This window comes from Zonotrichia albicollis, chromosome 4 (assembly GCF_047830755.1).
Source record: "Zonotrichia albicollis isolate bZonAlb1 chromosome 4, bZonAlb1.hap1, whole genome shotgun sequence".
NCBI classification, from domain to species: domain Eukaryota; kingdom Metazoa; phylum Chordata; class Aves; order Passeriformes; family Passerellidae; genus Zonotrichia; species Zonotrichia albicollis.
In genome coordinates this window covers 24943768-24971511 of record NC_133822.1, presented here as the reverse complement: position 1 = coordinate 24971511, position 27744 = coordinate 24943768, and the positions used below count along the sequence as shown (strand labels likewise).

Sequence of the window (27744 nt, the reverse complement as noted above, 5' to 3'; positions counted from 1 at the left end):
AGTTTATTTTTCGCCCTATCTTAAGTGTTTAGATTTCTAAATCACTACAGCAATTTAATAAGAAAGCAAGTTTGACTACCTGAAACTAAAGGCTGATTTTACCAGACCACTGTTATAGACAAAATACAGATGAGAATGTTTAGAAAGCTGGATACTGATGGCCACACATAGAAACTGAATGCAAAACTGAGTTTATATCAATTGTTTTTATTAGATATCAGCAGTTTACAAATTTGAATTAAGAAAATTACAGAACAGAATTAACGTGAATTCATTCTTGGTTGAAAAGTTTCTTCTTTAAGGTCATAATCATTTTTATGCAGGATGTCATCAGCAATAAATTCTAGACTGTCTAAAACACAGCCCCCTATTTCCTTATTCAATAATTGATAATTTATCAAAAATCTAAGATTGTGCTAAACATTTTTAACAAGTATTTAATTAACTACTCTATTAGGCCCTTAGTATATTTCAAGTTTTTTTTTTTTCAATTTTTACACAATACAGAATTTTTAAAAGCACTTAAGGGTTCTATATTGCGATTTTTTTGTAACTTTCAAAACTAGGAATAAATAGACTGTTCCCACAACAAGGTGAAATCCACTATTCAGCATTACACATTTTGACTTCTCCACGTTTCACATCTAAACACAGAACCTTCTAGCTGGAATACTGTATTAAACCACTAATTCCCCACCATTTTAATGCACATCAATTTATGACTTCAAGAGCTTTTGCTTCCTGGAAACACAGGTTTAAATTAAATGAATATTTTGCTACAGTCTACTGAACACCACCACCTCCTTTCTCCTTCCTACCTCACAGACAGAGCCAGTAATGAAATAAAGCTCCCAGCTTATCTAACAATAAGGCCGTTAAGAAATAAAGACTGGAAAGGAAGAAAAAAGAAAATGTATATGCAATGTAACAAGTTGCTGCAAGATTTCTGCTCTGTTAAGGTGAAACAGCACTAAGAGGCTGAGTCAGAAATCTGCACTAACAAACAGGTAAAAACATCATCAGTCTTAAGGCAACCTTCATTTGAATCAGCAGAGTGATTACTGTGTGCCTGAAGAGGAATCTCTTTAGCTTCAGTTAGGAACCGTATCGGTCCTAGAAAAGCAAAAACAAACACAAACCAGCTATGAGTGGGTTTTCCATGCAGAGAAATCAGTTTTACTTCCATTTGTGCAATACCAGCTGAATTCTTCAAGACTTTCAGAAAATTGACCAGTGCTTCCAAGAACTGGAGTTTAGGGTTGAATTCCAGGATAATCAGCCTGATTTTCAAACATCTGAGAGCTCCCAATGACCCCATACAGGAATTACCAAGTGACTGGAGCACACAAAACATGCTGGACACTGAGGCCAGGATGGCTTATTTCATCCAAAAACATGGATCAGAGGTCAGCTAAAGAGCCAACACAAGATGGGCTGTATGACCACTGCAGATCCCTTCCACCCAAACTATTCCATTCTGAGTTAGGAACTGTGAGGAGTTTAAAATAGAGTGACAACAAATAACTTTCATGATGGGATTTTTTAATTGTAAGGAAAAAGATATCCTGAAGAAGGTGAGCTAGCAGATAGAGATCTATTTTCTAAATGATAAAGATTTATTGTCTACTTTGAGAGCTCTACAGAGCTCAAAACCAAATGCATTCTGCTCTCCCTAAAGGTAATTCAGTGGCAGGATCCATGGTACTAAATCCCTACAGAAAGGCTTCAACTGATGGTTAACAGACTGTTATATTTTTACTCACCTGTATAGATGTCATGACTCCATTAGCAAGGACAGAAAGTTTTCCAGCCACGGATTTCACTCCTTGTTTAAACTGAGTTATATCAGGAGCTGAAGACAAGACATTGCTAATATTGTAGCTTCCTAAAAGGAGACACACACAGAAACAGGATTTTAAAATATTAAAATCAACCTTTTTTTTTTCTCCCTGAAGTACAATGTATGACCAGGAGCACTAGGCAAAGATCTCAATGTCTTAAATGCACTTCCCTTGGATTGTTTTCAGGTTTTCATAATTCCACTCAAGAGTGCCATCCTCTACACTCTGCATTCCCAGGAAAGCAATTCATGTTTGGATAGTAGATGACTTATTGTGTACTTCCAGTTTGTGACAATGTTGTTTTGTATCCTCAGCAGCTGTTATCCGCTTGCAATTTAAAGAGGAATGCACTTCAGAGGTGGCTGAAGTGATGAACCCTATTTGTGTGCATGCAGAGGGGTGATTTCCATGCTGTTTAAACACAAACATTTTGCCTTACTACATTTGAGGCTTGGAAAAATCCATAGAAATTACAGTAAATGTAAATAAATTAGGTTTTATAACTCCAGAACAATGCTGGCAATCCAGCCTTCCTTAAAATTTGGACAGAATTAGCTCAGCTGTTATTATGGGAAGGGCAGGTCTAAAGGTAACAGAAATCAAAGATAATTAATTAACTACTCTAACTGCATGCTAAGCATTAACATGCTAACAGTTACTGTCACCCACTCACTGGCGAAAATAATTACTGGCATGGTTTAATGTCAAATATGGGATACTGTCAAAGGCACAAATCCAAGTAAACCAGAATCACAGAACTGTGATCACAGAGTCAGCCCCAGAAAGGCCTGGGCTGGGAAGAACCTCAAAGATCATCTCATTCCAACCCCCTCCCACGGGCAGGGACACCTGCCACTATCCCAGCTTGTTCCAAGCCCCATCCAACCTGGCCTTGGACACTGCCAGGGATCCAGGGACGGCTACAGCTTCTCAGTGCCAGGGCCTCCCTACCTTCACAGGGAACAATTTTTTCCCAATATCCAATCTAAGCCTCCCCTCTGTGTGTTTAAATCCATTGCCCCTTGTCCTGTCACTCCAGGCCCTTGTCAAGAGTCTCTCTCCATCTTTCCTGTGGGATCCCTTCAGGTACTTGAAGGGCACAGTGAGGTCACCCCAAAAATCTTGGGAATAAATGGGGCTCCAGGGAGTAACCATCCCAAACCAGACCATTCTCCAAATGGAGACTCCTTTTAATCTTCCAAACAGAGGTGGAAGAGGAAGAGAGAGAAGGCAGAGGGAACCTGTAGCTCCTCTATCCTGGCAAGTTAAAGGCACCTGCCTCCTCAGCAGGCTGAGACAGACAATCCTGGAGATAACCTGTTTTACCTAAGATAAGAGGATGGTTTGTAGCACAGATGTCTTGTCACATTAAGAGAACTCTGCACTCCAATCCTTCCACCCAGCATGGGTTTATAGGTATTATAGATGCTCTTTACAGATTATCTTCAAGAGTTCCTTCAGACAGCCCTATTTCTGAGCTGTAATCTGGACTTCCTTATGATCTCTTCCACTCATCAAATGGTTAAGGCGTTTTTGTTGCCTTAAATCAGTCATAGAAATAAAATCTGCAGATATAAATAACCTGAGAAGCTCTAAACATCTCCCAGCCGCAAGAATTCCCTCCTCATTTGCTGGCTCAGTAAAGTTCATGTAAACAAGGCAGGAAAGCATCTCCTTTTCTTGTGGTTTCCTTCCAAATCAGCACTTCCAAGTCAGCCACTTGGCTGACATCAGCATCAGCTCTGAAACAATGCAAAAAGGCTTTTTCTTGCAGCCCCCTCCTTGGTTAAAAACTTCCCTACAGCATTCTGTACAAAAGCAAGGAGCCCCCACTGGCACCTCATCAGTGCTCATCAAAACAACCTCAGAGCAAAGGAGTGGCAAGGTCTCCAGAACTACAGTGGTGTTTTTATTGACTGTGGCCTGATTACTTTATAGTTCCATAAAATAAACAGTGTCCTGTTTATTTTATGGAACTAATGATAATCTGGGCATTCATTCCATACCGGACAAACTGTCAGTGCAGTAGCATTTCTCCAAGAAGGGCCACCCCTCAGTTTTTGAGGTGAGGGGTGTAGCAGAGACATGCAGGAAAGGAAGTTTCAGTACTTACATGGTGTGAATTTACAACACCGTGTTGCAAATGCTCTTTCAAGTGGCTAAAGCAACTTACTGTGAGTTCTGCTTGATATCTTCTTCCCTCATTAACTTTTTTTTTTTACATTACAAATTCCTAAAACCCAGTTTTACTTAAGCAACCAGTATCAGGAGTTATAAATAACCACACAGTTATGTAATACCTAAAATAAATATATTATATAGCATATTTAAATAATAGATTATAGAAATATATTAGCTATATAGTTAATACAAAATTCTGTTTTCTCAGTGTGTGTGTGTGTTCTCTGCTAGTCAGTGTATTCAAATTTGCTTTCAGGGGATCAAAACTTAACAGTCACATGATTTTGGGTTTTTCCCTCTTACTTTTCCAAAGTAAAATCAGATGCTGCACACTGTTTGTTTCTCCAGGCTGTTTGAATAATTACTCACAGATCCCAAGTTCTTCAGTAACTCTTCTTTTTCCAATTTCTTCAAAAGTTAAGGAATGAAACTCAACTGATTAAGCCTATAAAATGTTCCAGCATTATGTGCCACCTTTTCCATTGCACATTATTGCACAATCCAAGAAGTGTTGGAAAGAAAACATGAGACATTTTCAATATCCTAAGGGGCTTCTTTTCACTCAATCTAATCTTTCTCCCTTTCTGATTTGATGAACTACACTCCCCCATGTGAGATGCTCCAACAAATCTTTGAAACAAACAAGTGAAGATCTTCTTTAATAATTTTGCAAGGCCAGAGGTAGAAGCAAATATCCCACTGAATGGATATGCCATGCAACAGATTACATGGGAATTTCAAGTCCACTAACATTTATTTAATGATTTTTCCTAGATCCAGTATTATGACAGCTAATGAGCTACTTATGGTAACTGATCAAAAAAACTACCTGAGAGTCCATTTAGGTGTTAGCTCACTGGAAAATATTACAGTTTTCCTTTGATAAATGTTACCTACAAAACAGTCTGTTATTTGCAACACAGTCCCCAGTATAAAATACTGAACTTACACAATCAAAAATAAAAAATTTGGAGTTTAAGGGGTTAATTTTCAAACACTGACTACACCTGCCATGCCTGTTTGAGCTGTTAGCATTCTGCTTGCAGAACACAGAGATGACTGTGATGAGGAGCAGAGTCAGGGCCTGCATTCCCCACATTTTCCAGTCTCTCACTGTTTGATTTGTACCTGCTGATTGTTTCCTCTGGTCTTCAAACAAGTCAGCTGAACTTATGGATGTGCTTCCAGAAAGCCTTTCTAGCCGAGCCCTTGCTTCATACTGGAAAAGAATTGAGAACAAAAAGGATTTTACCACCTTGATGTCACCTTTTGAGGTCACATCAGACAATCTGAGAGACTCCAGACATTTAGAACTGAAGTTGTGCCCCTTTCAGTTTTCACATCACTTACACTGAGTTTGCCACCATCTCATTTCTGAGTTACCCAAGAGTGACATTTATCATTGCAACCCCAAAGCTCCCACCAGCTGTTAGTTACCCTACAACTGCTGGAAATCTCTGCAGCCATTAAAAACAACTAAAAAATGTGAAATCAAGGGGAAAGCACTGCAGTTAACATCCTGCTGACCCTTCCAACCACATTACACTTTTAACTCAACTTTTTCCAAGTTCCCTGCAAACAGTAATTATATTTTTCATTAGTACTTACACTGTTAGTTTTTCATTCAAAATCTGTATCTCGCCTCCAAAATGCAGCACAATACTAATTTCTTTTTCCTAGGCTGATTCTACTCCATGCAATTCACTGAACTAATTTCTTTACCTGGTTAGCTTTACAACATTAATGATGTTTTCATGCAACAAATCCACACAGGAAGATGTTTCAGCAGTGGTTTGTTGGCATCAGTTTGGGTATCCAGAACAAATTAAGACTGATTCTATCAAAAATCAGGAGTGCTAAATCATAGTCTACCACTTCTAGCATGAAAGAAGAATGATGGAGGTACAGTCCTGCATGCAACTGCAATTCCTTAAAATTAAATTATAAACAATCTGAAATTTGTACATTTCTAAAATAAACAATCAAGGGGACATAATTCTGTAAGCTCATGAATTCTACAAATTTTAACTATATATTGCCTTCTTTCTAACTCACAAGAATACCATTTTTATAGTCAAAGAATATTATAACATTTAAAAATACTTATCACTGTTTCCTACTTACATCAGCCTGATCTTGCCTTCCAAAGTACATGTCTGATGAAATGGCTTTGACATTGCCAAATTTTTTCTGTGCCTCATCTGTGTTTGCAGAAGGTTCATGTTCAGGCTTACGCCGGGATGCAGGCCTGGAAGGAAACAAACTGCATCAGGGACAGAAACCTCATCCACACGAGAATGAAAGGAATCAAACAAGAAGCACTCAAGTGCTCAAATTGTACAAGGAAATGAAAAATATGATTTAAACTAAAAAGAAGAGAGGCAGAAAACACCAAACAAGCACATGCTCCCCCCATTCTTACATCTTCTACTTGGTTACAAAGATAGAAATTCAGCAGTCATAGAGAAAATATATTTTTTATCATCACAACCAGACCTGTTGCTTGTGTCTCTAGTACCTTCATCCTCAGAACTGAGCACTCCAAATTTTCATTCATTTGTTAACAAGGCTTCCTTTGATTTATCACACAATAAACAAAGCAGGTATGTGCTCAGAACAGTGCAAATATTTGAGTTTCTCCCCACATCTTTTGTCTATTTCCTCTTTTCCTGAAAGTGTTTGGGAATTACCTCCACTACATGCATTGGACTCTGAGCACAACAGACAGTGCTTAAAATGTAAGGAAGAAATTCAGCTTACAAAAGAAATTCAGTCAGGAGATCCCTTGACTGCTGATGGAAGTTCTGGCCTAATTCTCCTTCTACAGACTGAAGAAAATCCCACTACTATGACCAGGACTCAAATCACATTAAAACTTGGGCTTTCTGGACAAAAATCAGTTTGGTTTTCTTGGTGTACCTGTCTGAAAATCCTGTGCTTTTTGAAGTTAACAATATATCAATGTCTTTACTATTATTTTCTTTCTTCCAAAAAGCATCTGAATTGTCATCCCATTTAGAGAAAGTGCTGCTCCTCAGATCTGAAGAATCAGAGTACCTAGAACAAAAGAAAGAAAAACCTTTTGAAAAGTCAGAACTTTCTAATTATTGAAAAGTGGGAATATATTTATTTGTTGTTAGATAATGACTGCTGTAAGTGTTCACCAGCAAGTAAGTTTTTACCAAAATTACAGTTGTCAGTGAGTAATTTGGATTTCACAATACTGCTTTAGAAGCTTTGGACAGTTGAATCCAATGGCTCAGAACAGGCAGGAAAGCCTTTATTTCTGGTTCTGGCTTTTTTTTTTTTTTAGTTCTAATATTAAGAACTTCTGAGTTCTACCACACATTTGATTAAAATTAAATGCTAAAAAGATATTTCTTGAAAGGGAGTCTGAATTTAATACGGCAATCTTCTCTTACACATCAAAACTATGGGGAAAACACAAAATAAAGAAAAGGAAAAAAAATGAAGCCTGTTTGTAAATTCTGGTACATGAGTTGATCTTTTCCCCTTTTGATTACCAACACATACCTCAGCATATGTAGAAAATATTTGGAAAAAAAAAAAAAAAGAAACCACCAAAACCTATTAAAATGCCAAAGATTAAGATTTTGTGCTTAAAGAAATTTACCTGAATTTTGGCTATGACCAGGATGGGAAGAAAAATGATCAAAACCACAGGGGGATAGGAGAATGGAACCATTCAGTAGAACGAGATAAGATATTAAAGTCTGCACCTGCATCTTGTGAAAAATACTCTTAAAAAAATTCTACATGTTTGCACTATGAATGGTCAGGCCACTTGTTTTTGCAGTTCATGAGAAATGTGACACCTGCAGCAGCAAAGTCTCAGCACTGAGCATGGAAAATATGAGGGACAGATTTGGAATGAACTTCTACAAAAAAGCAGGAGCCTCTCTCCTGACAGACAAAAAGAAACCACAGCAATTTTATAAATTCCATAGTAACAAACAATCAAAGTGTTTTTATGGATTTGAAGCTTTCCAATCTCACAATGGCCAACAAAACCATGGCACTGGGCAGGGGCTGCATGAGCTGACTTGGGTGAAAGTGTTTATTTTCTCTAGCCTTTCCTCTTAGATTTTTGCAGCTTTACAAAATACTTCTTCAGTATTTCGGGTGGGGGAGAGAAAGAAAAACTGCATTTAACACAAAATTTTAAAATATTACATTGTGATGTTAGTAAAGATTTTATTAACCGCAGCAAAAGAAAACATCAAAATACAGGATTTTCAGAGGCTTCAATTTTATGTCTAAACCTTGAGACCTTTAGCTTGCTTAATTGATTTATCAACACCTTAATATCCAGTATGATTATTTTGCTTTTGGGCATATACTAAGATGATGCCAAAGCTACTTTGCCTCTCTTTCAAAGTCACAGCTTGAAATAAAGGATAATAATACCCTTAAGAAGTCCAAATCTGACTGTTCTTTCTTTAAAAGAATGAACTTGTGTACCAACTCCAATTAGATCCTCCCAGCTCTAACCAGAACAACAAGAGCAGGGAACAGCCAGGTTACAATCTATGCTCTAATCACTGAACCACAACACATTAAAAGCTCCTCCATAATTCATCCTTTGCCTGCTGGTAGCTGATGAATAATTTCAGAGCAGTAACAGTTCTTTTCAGGCAAGCACTGAAATGCTTTATTTTACAAGACTGCTGCCACTTTCCTTGGACCCACATTTCTATTTCTGTTGCAGTGATTGCACTACAAAACAGTGACACAAAAGCCTTTGTGCTTTTGTTGCCTGTCTACAAGCAATTAGGTACAATTTCTCACGTTGCTGTGGCATGGATCCAATAAAGGCAGTTTATGAAAGCAACACCTGTTTACATCTCTCAGTCCAGAAACAGCTGGTTCATTGCAATTAGTGCCTGTAAGATTTAATTATTTTCCTTCTCCCAAGAGAAGTATTTTATAGTGTGCATTGCATTCATCCTCTGATAACAAATGTTTCAATTGTTTTTTGCTCACATTTTATGTTCAGATACATAAAAGTCTCTGAAATAGGACTGCAGACATCCACACAACACACCCAGCACAATACCTCAAGAAGACTGAGGTTTGTGCATCTGGCATGCAGAGAATGATGCAACATCTAATACCAGACTTCAGAGCTTATTTAATTTCAAGACAACAGCACAAGAAAGAAAGAAAAAAGGAATGAACACAAGTCATCCTGACAAAAAATTCGCTGGATTTGGAATACAGCAAATGGCAACTGTCCATGCAAGCAGAGACCAGACTCTGGACAAGATAAATCTACAAACAAATAGTTCAGACACTTTTCCAACAAAGCTACCTCACCTCCTTCACAAATCCACCTGTCACTGAGGCAAAGCCAACCTTCCCACCACTCTTCTGATTCAGATGTCCCCTTCAAACTGTCTCCATCCCAGCTTTCAAAACCACTGTGCATATTTTTATGGAACCTGCACACACTTCTGGGCCCATCCAGAATCAAAAGCTCACAGAATACCTCAAGCTAGAAGAGAAGTAAGAGTCTTCCACATCATCCATGTACTTCTTCTTTGGCTTTGCAATTGTAGGTGTTTCCTGCTCGATTGTTTGCATCTCTGAGGCCACTGAGTGAGAAATGCCACTGGGGACAGGAAGAAAACAAGCATGTCAAGAGATGACAAACTTAAAGAAAAAAAGGAAATCAAAGCCCAAATCTAGTTTCTGAAGCTTGCTAAGAAGCCCAAGCTAGACAGATGTTTAAAGAAAGAGGAATTAAAATAAAGGAAAGCCTTGGAAAATCGTAGTTCTCTCAAGCAGGGACAGGACTTCTCTGAACACAAAGCCCATTCTGGCAGCTGGAAAACACAATCTAGGTTGACCTTTGTCTGGCAGGTTAGAACTTAAATCTATCAGAAGTTTCCCCTTGACAAAGAGAAGATTTTTTTTGCTGATATTGCTCAAGTTTCCATAACATGTTCTAGTCCATTTCTTAGTTTCCTGAGTAAAATGAGGGATAAGTGTGTAAAACCACAGAGTACTTCAAATACAGTTTCCAGAACTTCACATACCTCCTACTGCTGCCCAATCCCATGCCAAGCCTCTCCAGTTCTGTTTTCTTCTTACCAGAGAGGTTTAAGGTTTCTTCTTTGGCTTTAATATCTAGATCTCTGTAGGCCAACCTTAAAGATGATACACTGGAAAAAAACACAGTTATCAGAGAAATGTTCAATGCTACACCGAATCAGCCCAGGAATATTAGTAGACATTAACAATATTTATAGTAGACATAACAATATTTATTTCAGCGCTGTATTTTCTGATGTCTTCTCTTAAGGCACATCTGGGGTCAGCTAAGTCTCCCATCCCTACCTCCAAACCATCTTAATATTTTCCAGTCACAGCAGTGCAGCAGAGACTAAGTTTTTTCATCTTGATTACAGAATTGCAGAAATACTGCTTAAATTTATTTTGTCAGGTCAAAAGGGACACAATTTTTATTGATTTTAATGAGCATATTTTAATTCATCAGTCTCAACTGGCATAAAGTACAAATGAACTTTCAGAAGAAAGGCAAATGAGATTTTGGATGCTGCTGGTAGAAATGCTGCAAAGCAGAAAGGAGTAACTGATAACATCTACCCAGCACTTCATGCAGGAAGATTAGCAGCCCTTCTCAAGAAATCTATTTTATGAACATCAAAATCTTATTTGCTGTTGATTAAAACAAATGGGAATACTGATCAAGTTTTTAGATGTAATTTCAGCTATCTATTCTTGTCAGCGCACAGCAGAAGATAAGGAAATTCTGCAAGAATTTAAAATCACATTTAAGTCTCAGAACTGTTCCTCCTTCCAAATACTAAACTACAAAAGAATCACTTCCACTCCTTCCCACATAAAGTCAAATTAAATTAATTTAGTAAAGCTTAGTACTCAAGCTTTTAAAATTAAAAATGTTACACAAATTAGTTGGAAGCAAATGCAACTTTAGCAGAGTTCACCTTCCTTTCATTTTGGTATCTGCTGCCACCTAATTGATAATCTCAAGGAAACACAATTCTCTTGCCTGCACTGGGACTGGATCCATAAACTCAGTGCATGTGCATCCCTCATGTTTACAAGCATTTTTAGAGGGTTTCAGCTGCAGCAGAAAGGTTGCAGAACTTTTAATAAAAGTTGGCTGGATCATTAGATTTATACATTTCTGACACAAAACTCAAGACACTGCTTGAGACTTTCTTCCAAACTAAATTATACAGTCAAAGACAATATTGATAAAGAACAATAATACATGAACAATCATTTTTTTTATTATTTAGTTGTCACTTCAGAGTCTCTCCCCTGGTAGTTTTTGGCAAACACCAAGAACCATGATGTTGTGGTTAAAACACTTCAAATGATCCTCTTGGGACTGGCATTTTTAACGCAACCAAAACATTCATTTCTGCAAGGACAACAGAAAAATAAGCAAAAGGAATGGGGAGGAGATTACAGACCAAAGACCTTGGTATCATGAGCAAAAAGTGATCCGGTAATTATGTAATAATTCAGAAAACTTCTTATAAGGTTATAGGATGGATTCTCTAGCACCTGACAGGATGTTAAGCTCTGTAACAGTAAAAGTGTACACTGACCAATGATTTAGTATTATATTTTTGATGACAACCAATGAAATATTAAAACCAAAACCACTTAGCAGAGGAATCAGGAACAGCACCCTCTGAGCTTTAGGGCTGAGTATTTATTAATTAAGGTGCACCAACAGATTCAAGACTTCAGACAGAATTATTCAAAGGGTTTTGGTGAAAGTGAAGGCAGTTCCAGCAGAAATCAGTTGACAACTTCATCAAGCAATTTGAGACATACTTAAACTTCCTCTGCTCTTAGTACAGCAAGTACAAGCTGAATATTCCCTATGCTCTTAGAAAGACTGCTTTCAATAGCATTGAGCTCACTACACCAAACCAAAATAAACCAGGTAACCATCATGAGATGAAAAAAATTCAAGATCCAAGAGTCTTCTTAATAATTAATTTTCTACAGTAATCAAGTGTATAAACATATATTTAATAGCCAAAAAAAAAGCATTGGGGGAATTACTGCTTGGCTCATCTTAACCATGTCTGTTTGGGAATTTCTTTGAAGAACTGAAGTGTTATTTGCATATGCTAATTTATGGTAGTATTTAAAATGCTGTCAATTAGCTCATTATATTAGGCTTTATGGTTTACCATTTTATAATTAATTCATACTTACAGTGGCTCTTCCTTCTCAGTCTTCTTACTACTGTGAAGATCTTGTTCCTTCATTTTATCTACAGCTTGTGCTTGTTTTTCAATCTCATTGAAGCTTTGGCTGCTCACTTTCTGGGCTCCCAAACCACCTTTTTTGGCACCAAGCTGGAATTACAGAAAAAGAAAAAACCAAAACCCCCAAAACTATAACTGAGAGAACCACCTAAGCTGACTCAACAGGCAGATGTGAAAGCAACAGCAAACACTACATTCTGTGTGGGAGCAGTCCTTGAAGACAGCAAGGACAATTTGGAGCATAGAAAATACTTCTTTCCATATTCTGGACTTCAAAATTCTGTTTCTGCTAATTGTTGTTACAGATTTAGTTAGCTTTGCAGTGAAGTCTCACAGAAAAATTGAAGTATTCATGTTTTAATTGTTCAGATATTGGCAGGCTCAAACAAATATAACACATAGAACAACTTTGGTTTCTTTTGTTGTAGAGGAATAATATAATAAATTTAGTTGCAATGGAACCATTATTTATAAAACAATACTGCAGATATGGATACAAGGGTGCTGACTCAAATAGTGGCACAGCCCTCAAACTGCTGCTCTCAGTCTCCTCTGTGTTTAATTCCTCACCTGCAATACAGCAGCAACAGTAAAATTCACAATGCTTCAGCTTTTATTGCTTTAAAGCCTTCATGTAAAAGCTCCAGGCCATGCACACACAGATCCCAAACTGTACCTGCACTGTTCAACTCAGTTCTGTTGTTCTCACTGGAAGGGAACAGATCTGCACAAACCACTCAGAATAAAAAGTTCCTCTTGGCTATTAGGGTCTTCTGGTGGGAGTACAAAATCATGGGATTTAATCTAAATTATCTACTCCAATAAACCTTCAAAATCTTCTGTCCTACAGTGGCCCAGACTTAAAAAGAGTGAGTCCCTGTAAGAAGCTGTTACCCTGACAGCCCATGACTGGGGTGGCATTAGGGTGACTTTTAGGGCTGCTTCTTCAGCTGCAACAGCCACACATTCAAAACTTGAGCTGCCTTCCTCAGTTTTCCTGTGCCTTGACCCATCATTCAGAGACACTAAACTCTCTTCCTGCCTTTCTACAGAGACCAGATGCTAATAAAGTGCTAAGACTCCATGCAGAAGCAAGTCTGTAAATATCTTTAAACTATCTTAAAATAAATGACCTATAACACAGTTAAAAATATTCATTGTTTACATACACTTACCCCCTTCTTAGCTTGATTTGGCTTCTTTTTTATGAAGGTGGTGTTCTCTGCAAGGATTACATTAGTTAACATACAACTTTTATTAATTCCAGAACTGTAGAAGAAAATTTCTGTAACATCAACCTCAAAATAGTTTTTGCCATTTATTTTCATGTCTTTCTACACTGAGGGGCTGAGATACTAAACTGAGCTATGTAACAGAGCTGTGGATATCTCCAAGAAAATGTGAGGAGCTACCTTTGATGGGAATCTCTTGGAAATATGCAAAAGGAATGAAATTACAGCTCAGTTGTCTGTTGCAAGCTCCTGCTAGTTAACAGAACAGGAAAGCAGGACTTGCTCTTCTGAATTAGACCTGAGGTCCACCTGACCTCATATCACTCCCAAGATGAGTTTTTTCCTGTCTAGAAAGGCATTGGCTGTGTTCAAACCCACCGGAGACACACACAGAAAGAACATACCTGCATCACTAAAACATCACAAGCATGATAAACAGCTCCTATATTATCAACTGCTCCTACAGCATCCTACTGGATGCCTGTGCACACAGAAAAAACACTCTGAGCTGAAATTTGCATGGAAAGGGGCATACACTGAACAGAGATTGCTCCCTTTAGACAGAGCCTGTGATGTCCAAACCAACCAAGAAAAGCACTTGTCTTAGGAGAACATGTTAAAGGAACAAATGAGAAAAGCATGAAGTGCATCCAGTAAAGTTTTTTGTAGTCTCCAGCTCTAAAATAACCAAACCCAAATAAAAACAGTGATGAAGATCATACCTGCCTAAAGAACTGAAACAGGTCCAGACAGCCCTTACTCTGTGCTGCTGAGAATGAACACTTTGTTCAGAAGCCTGGTCCTGCAGGACAAGCCTCACAGTGACAAATCACAGACGTATTTTACTCCATTCTATCTCCATCAGCTTTTTTTCCTTACTCACAGCATGACAAACTGCTCAGTGTTAAGTATAAAAGCCTGGTCACTGAAGGTATTGCATTATCAACACAGGATTTTAACAGTCCAAGTTTTTATGTTCAGATTTCTGAAAAGGGAGCAAAATCTATTTCCACAGCTCTTCCTAGGCAGACATTCTCTTTCCAAAGGGATATTTGGGTTCCCTACACTTGCTGTTCTCCTCTGCTGCTTGCACTCCTTACCTAATGCAGGCTGTGGGGATGTGCTAAGGCCATCAACACTTGGTCCATGTTCTGATCCTAAAAGATAAGGAATAAAGGGTAAGAATATCAGAAGGCTCTTTAAAATGCATGAAGTACCAAAACACATCTTCCTGTACTCAGGGTAGTGCCTGGTAGAGACACCATAATGTGGTATTTCCATCACAGCTTTCCCAGTCACTAAAAGGGCAGCAGGCACCCCAAATTCTCGTGTTATTAAGCATGGTTAGGTTATTTAACTATCAAAGCAAGGTAAAAAGAGACTAAACTAAGAGCATATCAGAAAAATGCAAGTTATTGTTAATAAAGAATCAGTCGTACCTTCAGAGGATTCTGGAATGTTTTCTGAAGTTTTCTGCTGGAGAGTAACTGGTTCTGGTAACATCCACTCTGTATCCTTTGCCTTGGTAAAAAACAGAATCAAAAGTGCACAGAAAACAGAATGCACCAAATAAATGAGCACTTAGCTAAAGACTGCCTAAGCATCACTGGTTTATAATTATTGAATTCTTATGATTACAGCTTTTAGGATTAAAACCTGTACTCATAAGGGCAGCAATTAAAATTACAAGAAATGCCTACCTTTTACTAAAAACAAGATGGTTTCAACCTACTCCTGAGCACTTTTATTTTTCCTCTCAGGAATTCTGTTTACTGGTTTTGATTCACCATCAAAACCAGTAAAAAGCATTTTAACCATGCTTTAGATTTATTTAAATTCTGTTGGATGATTTATTTACATATAATCACCACACCTTCTCCCCACCAGAAGCTCTTGCACTTCCTGTTTTTTACACATTTTTGATTGTGAGCAACATTCCTGGTGCATCCTCCCACTCCCTTCACACACATCCCCCTCAAAAGGCAGGTTTGTGACCAGCTCCCAACAAATGCTGTAAGAACTGTTACACTTTGCTGATTTAAAACCCAAGGTACCACACAGTACATTTATATCAGAGCACTTCCGAGCAAGAAATCCTGGCTCCAAGTGGAATTGTTGTGTCTACAATAAAATAGACTTTCATTCCACATTTAGCTACTATTTGGGTCATTTAAAATGATCATCTTAGGAAGCGGTTCACATCCAGGAAGAATTCTGAGACTCACAGAAGGAAAAGCAGTTAAATATTAACTCCCCGACCTTTTCTTTCCAAAGTTTTCTTTCAGGGTTTAATCTTCACCATAGACCTCACAGACAATCAAAGTATTTAGAAAGCAAACAAGAATTTGAGAGGTAATTTGTACCTTGGTAGAAACATGGGATGCAAAAAAATCTTCCTCTTCTTTGTTCTGAGGTGATGCTGGTGGTGCTCCACACCCATCTGTCCACAGCTGAAATTAAGGGCCAGAATTTTACAGGTTAATTGCACTAATGTATTTTTTTTTTAATGCATTAATCTTAAAACAACTCTGTTTTGTTTTCAGGTTAAAAATTATTGATTTTTTTTCTTGTCCATATTTTTTCCTTACAGATTTATCCGGTGTTCAATAGATGACATTCCTTTTTTAATTGAATTCATACATATTTCATGTGCTCCTGGTGGATCAGCCAAAGGCAGATCTCAGGGCTGGGGTCCCCAGAGTGCCACAGGACTGCAGGACAGGACTCCAACCTGTGACCTGCACCTCAAGATCACCCACAGGCAAATCTTTTCTCACAGCTCTTCCTACTCTATGCAGGAATAATGAGCTCTGTCAGAAAGGACAGTGAAGGTACAACAAGCTCACCTCACCATTCAGCAATCAGGTCCATCACTAAGTCAGAAAAGGAATTTTTTAACATGTGACAGGGGAGGCAATGGTTGGTACTAAATGCAATAATCTGAATCATTTACTTCAGTAATTTAAATAGCACATAATCACTTTAGTTTGCAGTGCACAGCTAAAAATATTTACTAAATATTTAGTGATTTTTTCAAATATTTAATATCAAACTATTGGATGGAACCTGTAATTGAAGCAAGATAAACAGTTCCTCAAAGAGTCATTTGGGGAACTTGCCAAAAACTTAGATACACACAGTATATTGCACTTCTTGAACACATTTTACATCTTAAGCTGTTTACTAAGTCAAAAGAAATATTCTCTGAACTTTGTGATGTGAATTCTATTGTCCATACTATGAATAATTAAAATTATAGTTATCCATTAAATTTCATGCTGTTTGATGCACAGATAAGAGAAAAAAAATCAAGCCTTCTTGCATTTGATTTCCACTCATCTGATCAACTTCAAATGAACCAGTCACAAACTTCAACAACCTGAATTAAAAAATCAAAACATGTTTTTTGTGTATGAAGAAGAGAACTGTTGTCAAACTTATCTAACACTTCAGAAATCAATTCTGGACACTTTGCTTAACTCCTGTCAGCAACCTAACAATGTTTTGACAGCTTGCATGAACTGCCTCAGGGTTTCTGATGGAGAACAGCAAGTTCTACACAACTTGCTAATTTCCCAAATATTATTTTTGTAGGGAAAAAACCAAAAAATACATTATTTACCTGATCAAAACATACCCCACTTAAATCACACACAGTCTGTAGTTAATTCCATTACAATTTTTCATGCTGCATTCCTCTAAACATTCAATTTCAGATAAGCAAAAATAAAACCACTACATGGTTCATGGAAAAATGGCCACATTATCTGAAGACTGATAATCTTTTGTATTACTGATTAGAAATCTAAAGTGACTTTTAGAGGGAAAGGAGGTGAAGTTTTTCAGGAATCTCCAGGCCTCAGGACACACACTACTCACATCAGTGCCATGCTTTCTGGTGGCCTGTGTTGCAAGAGATTTGATCTTCTCCTTGTAGAGCTGAGCAGCACGACTGTTGTACTTGGCATTGGTGTCATTGGTTGTGCACCCATGCTGGTGGAAAAAAGCAGACTGGGAAGCAGAGCACAGAAAATGCTGTGAGGAACAGGCTTAAAAGCTAATGACATTTCACACAAAAATATATCGCAATGCAGCAAACTACTCTGCTCCTCTGCCTAAATCTAATCTTTTAAATTATGGAGTCTAAGTATTCTGCAAAGTACAAAAGAAACTCCACTCTGGTGACTTCTTTCATATAAATAAAACAAAACAAAACCAAAAAAAACCCAAACAAACCAAAAACCCAGTACATCAGTGTGATGCTTTAAGGGCATATAAAAATGCAAGCTTCCATTACACATAAAAAGTCCTTGTTCTGAAATTAGGCAATTAAGAGGAAGGAAGAGGTAAAATTAATTGCCAGTAGCTGTGCTCCAGAGGACATTCCTAATGCTCTAAAAGGCACTGCTTGGATTCATCTCTGTCAGGGGAGATCAGTGCATGCTCAATAGTATCAAAATGAGCATACAAAAATGGTTTTCATTCAAATGAAAGAGGTCTACGCACATATCTATGTGCCCAGATACGTTTATAGGCTTGTGTATTTATATAAAATTAATAAATGAAGACTGTGCATTTCTGCATGCAAATATATACCCCTATTAACTTGGTACTCAGAGGAGCTTCCTAGAAACCCTAATTCCATTTACCATAGAGATTTGATCTGAAAGCACAAGAAACTAAGTACCCTGGATTTTCCAGGTATCTGAAGCACAGCAGGAAGCTCAGGACTGCTGTTATCCAGGATTCAGCATCATCAGGCAATTACAGAACAAAAATGATTGATATTAATCTAGCAAGGCTTCTAGCCAATAGTTAGTAAAACTAGAATTTGGTATTTAACTGGAACCAAAAGGGAATGGTTTTTTAGTGCCATTAAAAGAAAAGTGATAATTTTACTTCAAATGTCCAGACAATTTACCAATCTGTTTTTTCAAGTTTCAAGTATTAATCTGCTGAAGCAATCCAAAGAATTGACCATTGAGAATTTAGGGTATCTGGGGAGTTACTGAAGGTATACTGCACCTCTTGGTACAATGTATGATAGGAAACAGTGACATCCAAGAAGAAAGACAAAACCCCACAAAATTAAACAATTATGGTTTATTGTTATTCTTCTCCTAACAGGCTAACAGAAGACTTTTTCAGACTTTGTCATCTCTTCTTTCCAACTGCCTCAAACCCTTTACACAGAAGAATTGATATCATTTAATCAAGGCTTTTAAGCATTTGGCTCAAAAAGGAACTATTCTTAACATGATTAAGAATATGATGATTATTCTTAACATGAAATCCCCCTCTTCTCATTAGTCAAAGCTGTGATTTTTTTGTACTAATGACATAACAGAAACTGGATGAGGACATTTATATAACAGCAGCACTAACATGGAAAGGAATAACTCAGCAAGGACAGGCAGAAGAAAAAGAGGGAGAAGACACCATGTAACCGCACAGATCTGTAAGCCTGAGATAGTGACTTGCTGCATGCAAAATTCAAAGAAAAATATCTGACTGGAAAATACAGAAATGGAAGATAAGTAACAATGACCCTGAACTCAGCATTTTTGTATGTAAATAGGAAAAAAATTTGGAAAAACCCTAAAGACTTAAAATGGTTAAATCTATCAATGAAAACACTATGAAAAGCAAGATTGGGTGAAGCTTCTTAAAAAAACAACATTAAGGACCAAGCACAAATGAAAAAATATAAGGTATAAGCATTCAGCAGAAATTGCTTTTGGAAGTTGCATGTTCCCCCACTGGGTGGGCCAACTTAAGGAAGAACTCTCAGTTAATTGTGGAAAAGGTGGGAAAAGATTGCCAACGAGCTTACAAAAAACAAAAAGGGAGACTGAGAACAAGACATCTGTCAACAGAACTTCAATTTACAAACATGCTGTGTAAGTACATAAAAAATCAGGTTGAAAGTAACAGCCAATGTGAATTGGCCCAAACCATGACACTGCTAGTCCCCCTCCAACAGTGCAGCACATCTTATCTGCAGTGCTAACTCAGGTAAGTCAGATCTTTACTCCAGGGAAGTCAGATCTTTACTCCAGGGTGACTTTTGGCAGTTCTATGGGTTTTGGCATGGTTTTTCATGAGCCATGGAAGGAATGATGGTCACAGGAAGGGGCCATAAACTTGCTTTACAAGCCATCTTTGAGCAGCTGTCTAAATTAGATGTGTACTGACAAGGAACCTGATCTGGCCTTTCCAGTGATTTTCAACACTGACTTATAAGAAAAAAAACAAAAAACACTTTCAGACCATACCAAAATGGTGAAGGTGCAAGCATGAAGGAGGAAATAACCATCAAGAGGAATTCTTTAGAGATGGGGAGGTGGGGCAGGGGGAATGCTGTATTAAAGAAAAAGGACTGGAAAAATAAAAGTAATCCTAGGAAGAGAGACAGTAAGGACAGACAACATTTTCCAAGTCTACCAAGCTTCGATGTGCAAAGCAAACACTTGGAAGTACGTACAGCATTTGCATTTCCTCCAACCTGCATGCATCTCAGCTGGAACCAGGACCAATTGGAATCCAGTTCTGTTGACCTACATATAAAGAAATTGTCTTAGTGTCACCACCAAAGCCATTTAAAATCACTTTGTTTCTGGCTTTTTGCCAAGTGTTTCTCTTCCTACCTTTTTTTTGTAATCTGTAGTTATTTATCAGACCCCAAAAGGCCCTGAGTCAGCGGCTGGGACACTCACTGGAACAGAACCAGCTCAGGGTGCAGATTTAGCTGCCTGCCTGAGCACTACCCAAGTACCAGGATAGTTGTGTGTGTATGTACAATACCACAGAATAGTTTGGCTTGGAAGGGTAGAACTCAGGTGCCACCACAATGAGCTGCTTCAGGAAGCAAAGCTGGCAAAGTGAACACTATTACCAAAAAGCTATCAGATACAGCAAAGCCAACACAATCAGAAGCTGAAGGAAGAATGGGTTTTCCTCTCTGAGCAGGTGTGTGAACAAACAAGACCATTAAAAGATGAATTTTGCTGTCCAAACTCAGCAATACTTACCGAATGAAACTCAAGTGAACGCCAAGGGACCGGTGGGTGCCTGAGCAATCGATGCAGAGGAACACTCCATAGGTGATGCTTGCCCAGCTGGGGTTCTTCGCTCCACAGTCAAAACACACCTGAAAGCAAGGAAACAAACATCAGTAACAGGACTTGAGCATAACCAGGCCTTAGAGTTGTATTACAGGTCAATGCAACACCCCTGCAGCGATTCAACTTTGTTAACTCATTCTTACAGCATTTGTTGACATGACAACTCCATGTATCCTAATTTTAGACATCTAAAGAGGAGTTCCACAATCTGCCCACACAACTACAGCCTCCCCATTTCCAAAAATAACCACTGTACACAGGTTGAGAAACCAGGTCAGAGAACCCACATCAGCCTAGTTCAAACAGACGTTTAACACAGCACTTCCAGCACTGCTGGAACAGGAAAGTGGTTAAGAAATATTTCCCCGAAGGCAGCCTCTCCTCATGTGGCACTTTTGAGTCCCCAGAAGGTAATCAGCAGGACTAATGCCCTCATTATCTACTTCCCTATATTGAAACCTTGACCTTCAGGGCAAGCCATGGCAATCCAGCTGTGTGAAGAAGGCCTCTGAGCACGGCTTACCCAGACAGCCTCTGCAGATATTCGCATGATTCATCACACACCAATTGCCACATCAGCCCTTCCACTGTCTGTGCCACGCTGGTTAAAAAGCAACCAGGTCCACAACTACTGCATGGGCACCCAGGAATTTCCACCATGATGGACCTCTAACACTCAGCCAAAACAGCAAGAGCTGTGTCTCTGTGTGTCTCATACACTTTGCAGGTCAGCAGACCATGACTTTCAAGTCCTTTTTCAGCTATTCTGAGTTTTGTGCTTCTCTGACCAAGGAAAGCAAGAACCAGAAAAAAATATCTGATACAAATCAATTATCAAATGCAAGGAATACAATAACTTTACACAGAAACAGCTATTCTGACTTAATTCCATGTGCACACATCTATTCCTGTATGACAGGACTTTATCTGATCAATGCTTTTTCAGAGGTATCTGCAAAGATTGCAGAGAAGTATTTTTACAATAAAAGCATCCACCCAGGGGCACCTAATAAGAAACAACTCCACAGAGACAAGCTTTTACACGCAAATTGACAGCATTCCAATTTGCAACTTTATCCTTTAACGTCCTCCTATAAACTGAATGCATCCTCGGATAGCAATGGAAGTTCTAGCTATATGCAGATATAAAAAATAAAGTTTATTTCAAGACAGGTGGGACCATATGGAACATCATAAACAGGCCACAGAGCTTCCAGCACCTCCTTGCCAAGCTGAACAACAAAATAAAAATAAAATTAAGAAGTCTTCTTGCCAGAAACTCCCTCTGTAAACCTGGACAGAGATTTTTGTCTCTATTTTCTTGTACACACATAGTCAAACAAACTCTGAGTCTGGGATCAAGTCATGCCACCCATCATCCATTCAAATTAATTTCAACTACTTGCCCAAAGCAGTTTGAGGCTAAACTCCTCAGTTTAATGTGGGTCTATTTAGCTTGGGCAGTCCAAATTTATCAGGCACAAGCACAGCTCACCAGCAGACCCAGCATTAACCCTTCCAATACCTGCACACTCTACGGGTGAGCTGCAGTCAGGTAATGACTGGTAACACACAGAGATCATGGAGACCACAGCTCCTGCAGGTGCCAGTCCTGCCTCTCCCTCTCAGCAGGCACCTAACACTTATTGGTGTTACTTGCATACTCCTGCATGTGGAAATGGGGCATTCACTGGCATACAGCAGAAATGAGAGCAACACAGAACGAGGGACAACAGGAGGGGTTAGAGGGAGCTCCTGAAACAAGCTCAGGTGGAAGAATGGCACAGAAGGGGTGGGGGAAAAAGAATGAGTAAGACTTCATGTAGGCCACATTCTAAGAAAACATACAGCCTAAGTAGCCAGAACTTGTTATTTTTTTCTCAAATTCTGTGAAGCAGCTCCTTAAAAAACATGAGATTCATTTTCATTTTAAATTGACTGTTTTCAGGCTTTTTCTTGCAAGGCCAAAGGAGGATGGGTCAACAAAAAAGGAGAAGATTCTGCTTGAAACCAAATCCAAGAGAGCAACCCTGGTCTCACTTCTGATACAGGAGAGCAAAGCTGAAAAGTCTTGTGAAAATTCCCTGGAGTACAAATGGGAAACGAGAATCTGGAGTGGGTGGTTAAAAAAACACCCATGTTTTTAAAAGTTCAGTTATAAACATACCTGAAGATCCTTCTCCTTTCCCTTTCCTTCCTTCCAATTATGAGCACTTTGTAATTTCAACATCTCAAAGTCAATTGCATCACCTTGGAGTTGGCTGCCACAGCTCAGTATCTTCACTCTCACAGGAGTCCCTACCAGACACCTGTGGAGATTATTCCCAGGCATAAAAATGCACCTTTCAGGACTGAGATACAAGCAGGAACATCCCATTTTCTTCTGAAAGCAAAGGAGGAACTGCTATTTCCATCAATGCTATGCAGCAGAAATAGATGCATGTACCACTAACATTTAGACTAATTTGCTTAGTTTTCTCAATTTTTAAAGCGCTTCTCACAGATAAATTTCAAGAAGAATCAGGGAGAAGAAATTAAAATCAATTTCAGAGCCACTGTAAGAAATTGTTTCCATTTTAAAGACAAATTGTATTTTCTGTACAGATTTAGGTGCAATTAAAATATTAAAATATTGATTGAAAATAAATTTGAAGGATATGCTTAAATAATCTAGTGCTTTCAAAATACACTTGCATGCTTTTTGTTTGCTTTATGTTGAAACACTTCACAGTGTAGATTCAGTAAGAGTCACTTAGGAGAAAAACCAGCCAAAGACCTAACTGAGATATTTGCACAAGAGCAAACAGAGATTTGGGTAGAATCCACAGCAAGCAGTCAATAAATCACAAATCATCCACCTTGCACAAAGCACCCGCATTACCAAAGAAATAAATAAAATATTGACCTTGGCTGTGGAAATGCAGTAATAAACAGCTGACAGAAATGCTATTTTTGGCACAAGCAGAAGAGGTGAATAGGTTCAGGAAGAGCACTTATCCCCGAGGTCAGGGGAAAACAGAGACTTTCAGCCTCTACATTTTGAACCTCCAGCCCCGGGGCAGATCCACACCTTGCCATTCCCGGGCTGTGGATCCAGCTGCCGGAGCACCAACCCAGCTGGAACTCAGCAGGCAGCGCCTCAGCCAAGGGCATCTGCACCCAGGCAGCTCCCCTTAGTCACCAGCCACTGTCCCCAGATATGCGTTCCTCCTTCTCTTGCATCAGCACTGCTGATCCCGCTGGGAAGCAGCTCTGCACGGGCACCTGGACCCAGAGCAAAGGTAGCGCCAACTCACAGCACCGCCACCCGGCTGGGAATGCCACCCTAAGGGAGGGAGCTGCAGGGCTGGCCACGGGAAGGCAAGGGGACTGCCTGTCTTGGAAGTGCCATCCCCTCAAAATTACTTAAGGGACACAAGATAGTAGCGTCCATGCTGGGGCAAAACCCAACACAAACACAAACCACACCCAAATAACACTGTAATAACAAAACTCAGCTACTGATAAACCACCAGCAATGCACACACACTGGGAGTCCCAGCAGAGGCAGGATGAAAGAAAGAAATGAAAAAACACTGTCAGAGGAACAGATCTAAAAGGTCTGACAGAATCAAAGAGACTTTCAGCACAGCCTGAGTGTGCAAGTCTTCAAAGGGGTTGAGCTGTACAACTCAAACACTCAAGTTAACAATATCAAGTAGCTTAAGGACTATGAACATATTTATGGGTACAAAATACATCCTAGTTAGTAACTGTAACATGTTTGTTAAGTCATCAGGCAGCTGATCAACAGCCTGCTGTCATCAGGCAGCTCTACATTATGCAACACCCAAAGACACCAAGAACTCAAAAGCTCATCATAAAGGGAACTAACATCAAATTACAGATGTTAATTTCAAGACAATTATTAAAACATCACTTTCAACACACTCTAACCCACATATTAAACTGTACATTTATTTAAATGAGAATTATTTTCCAAAGCTCACATGCACTAAGAACTACTGCAGAGCACCCAGAACAGTGTAAATGCACATGCCTGCCCAGACCAGCCAGTTCTTCCCAAACTCTATCCATAAACTGCACAGCTAAGGCAAATTACTAAGCTTTTAATCCAGAACCCTTTTCAATATTTCCACTTTCCCATGTCTTTCCTCCCCCCCAAAAACGATTTGCAAATAAAAGGGGCAGATAGACTGCTTAAGAAGAGGAAACTAAAGGAAACAGAAAGGAAACAAACATGAGATGAGAAACTGATGGAAGAAACAACTTTTACTTCAGAAAAACAGTCAGGCAAGAGTGGTAGAGTTGTGAGATCTAAGCTGCTGTTTTTCACTCTCCCTCTCTGCCTTCTTAGGTCACCCAGACCGGGCACCACTGCATTGTTGTCGAGTTCTCTGTGCCTGAGCCACTTCTGTGCCACTGGCCCACGGTGAGTGGCAGCACGCATTGTGCATTATTGCTATGTGCCACTATTGCTATGTCATTGTGCCACTATTGCTTTGTCAACACTGAATGTCTGTGTGACATCTGACATGGGGAGACAGATACACCTGAGCAACGATAGGTGCCACATCCACCTGCTTACACAGAAAAAGGAGTCCAGCACAGGGGAGCTGCTCCAGGCACCCCACGCTTGCCAGGCAGTACTCTCTAGTTCTCCTGTGATCCCAATACAAAAAAAAGCACCACAATAGCCCTAAACTACTCAATTTTCAGGCAGAGTGCCAGTGAATTTCAGGAGCTTGTAAGAGATCTCTGGCCGTCGTTGTTGGGACTAGGACCTTTCCTTGATAAACTTTTTACTCCGTTGCAAAGGCAAGTTTTGAGAATACTTTTGTTAGAAACTGAGTGCTCACCTCTGAGCTCTGCTTTGAGAAACCAGACCTGCACAGTCTTAATGAATTGTGTTCAAAGAGTGGAAGTCAGTTTCGGACCAGAGACTGACATCCGGATTCCTATTCCCAGAAAACAAACCCAACGTGCTCCTTCATCACGCTAATCCCAAGTTTCCTGGTGGGTGTATATTTCACATATGTTCTCAGCCTACATCGCAAAGCCAACACAAACAAGCGGCACAGAGCAGCCGAAGGCACTTGTGCCGCGTCACCTTTCCCAGCCCAAGGGCCACTGCAGGAACACCTTCACACCACGGAAACCCACCCGGGCACGGGACAAGCCCAACGGGATCCAAAAACAACAAACTTTTATCACTGTACAGGTGGCTGTGCCACTTCTCTGGATAATAAAAACAGGGAAATAAAATAAAATAAACACACACTCAACACTACGTTGCAGCTGGTCGGGAGCTCGCTTTTATGCTCAGCGGAGCTGACCCTCGCAGCGCACCTGAGGCACCCGGTGGGCGCCGCGCCTCCCTCCCCAAGGGCTCATCCCCTCGGGATGCGGGATGCCGGCCGGAGGGACGAGGGGCAGGCAGGGCAGAGCTCCCCCGCTCCCGGGACAACCATCCCGAGGACCCACCGGGCCTTTCCCTGCTGTCCCGGGCCGGACGTGCCCGGCTGCGGGCCCCGCGCCTCCCCCGCCCCGCCGGCTGTGCGACGTGTCACCGCGGCGGAGCGCTGCCCGCCGGCCCGGCCCGGCCCTTACCTTGTTGGTGGGCACGGAGCGGAGCCGCTTGAAGATGGCGGCGATGTCCTGCTTGCTGGGCTCGCACATGGCGCCGGGAAAGCCGGCAGGGCCGCCGGGGGAGCTGCGAGGGAGAAGGGCCGGGGCTGCCGGGGCTGCCCGCGCCGCCGCTCCCGGGACGCTCCGCCCGCCGCGGCCCGGCCGGCCCCACGCCTGGCGCCGAGGGCGGTACGGCCCCGCCCGGCCCGCCCGGTTGCCGCGGAGACGGGAGCGGAGCGAGGCGGTCCGGGGGTGCGCGGTGCGAGGCGGTGCTGGCCGCGGTGGGAAACCCGTACGCAGCGGCTGCACCCTGCGCAGGGACACGGCAGCTTTTGGCCTGGAAGAGATTCGGAGATGAGCGAGCCCAGCCTTTGAACGCTGGCCGCCGCGTCAGCCGCACCGCAGCACTGAGCGCCACGTGCAGCTTTCCTACAGCTCCGGGGACGGGGACCCCGCCGCCTCCCTGGGCAGCGTGTTCCGATATCTAATCACCCTTTCCATTAAATAAATCCACCTTATGTCTAAACTAAACCTTCCCTGGCACAGCCTAACACTGTGTGCCCTCATCCTGTCCCTTGTTCCCTGGGAGCAGAGCCTGGCCCCCAGCTGGCTGCACCCTCCTGTCACGGAGGTGTGGAGAGCAATAGAGCTCCCCTGAGCCTCCTTTTCCTCCAGGTTAAACACCCCCAGCTCCCTCAGCCGCTCCTCATCAGACTTGTGCTCCAGCCCCTTGCCCAGCTCCGTTCCCCCCTCTGGACATGCTCCGGCCCCTCAGTGTCCATCCTGCAGTGCCAGGCCCAGAACTGGACACAGCCCTTGGGGTGAGGCCTCCCCAGTGCCCACATGTGGCAGGGGCACAGTCACTGCCCTGCTCCTGCTGGCCACACCATTGCTGGCCCAGCCCAGCAGCCATTGGCCTTCTCGCCCACCTGGGCACGCACTGTGGGCCAGCAGGCCCAGGCCCTTTCCTGCTGGGCTCTTCCCTGCCCCTCTGCCCCAGCCTGGAGCTGCTGGGGTTTGCTGGGACCCAGGGGCAGGACCAGCACTTGGCCTTGTTGAACCTCATCCCTTTGGTCTCAGCCCATTTACCCAGCATGTCCAGATCCCACATCACGGAATGTGGGATTGGGAATCAGCCCCTCTCAGGCCTCCAAGAAATTCTTTTGACTAAACTAGGAGGCCTGACATGAAACTTTTAATATTTTTAGGATGGTGAAAAGGCCAGAAACAATAAAAACTGTTTTTCCTGTCTCTTCTTATACTTCACAAAGGCTACAAAGCCAATATCCAAGAAATTATAATAAAATCAATTAAATTATCCTCCTTCTCTCTACAGGTCATCACACACTGAAATCTGAGGGGTGTGTGATCCAGGGTACTTGTGAGGCTGTTGGCTGACAACATTTGCAAGCAGAAAAGGAAAAGAAATGGACCTCCC

General features: G+C 40.7%; 1 protein-coding gene across 1 annotated transcript; it reads right to left on the bottom strand.

Annotated features, from left to right (window-relative positions):
• Positions 1-187: 187 nt before the first annotated feature.
• ARFGAP3 (ARF GTPase activating protein 3) lies at positions 188-26514 on the bottom strand. Its single transcript, XM_005482804.4, has 16 exons — positions 26289-26514; positions 20586-20704; positions 20039-20111; positions 17434-17565; positions 15918-16004; positions 14994-15075; positions 14655-14711; positions 13498-13544; positions 12270-12412; positions 10082-10207; positions 9532-9654; positions 6942-7079; positions 6147-6270; positions 5151-5241; positions 1764-1885; positions 188-1113 (listed from the first exon to the last, which is right to left on the bottom strand). The coding sequence occupies exons 1-16, from the start codon at positions 26355-26357 to the stop codon at positions 1096-1098; spliced, it is 1551 nt and encodes a 516-aa protein (XP_005482861.1). The 5' UTR covers positions 26358-26514; the 3' UTR covers positions 188-1095.
• Between the last annotated feature and the right edge of the window lie 1230 nt (positions 26515-27744).

Excerpts from the sequence above, each read along its gene's own strand:
- ARFGAP3 (XM_005482804.4), bottom strand. The coding sequence starts at position 26,357 with ATGTGCGAGCCCAGCAAGCAGGACATCGCCGCCATCTTCAAGCGGCTC. Across the intron at positions 13,545-14,654 it reads ATCCCCACAGCCTGCATTAG|AGAACACCACCTTCATAAAA; the intron begins GTAAGGAGTGCA and ends TAATCCTTGCAG. Across the intron at positions 6,271-6,941 it reads AGCACAGGATTTTCAGACAG|GCCTGCATCCCGGCGTAAGC; the intron begins GTACACCAAGAA and ends GTTTCCTTCCAG.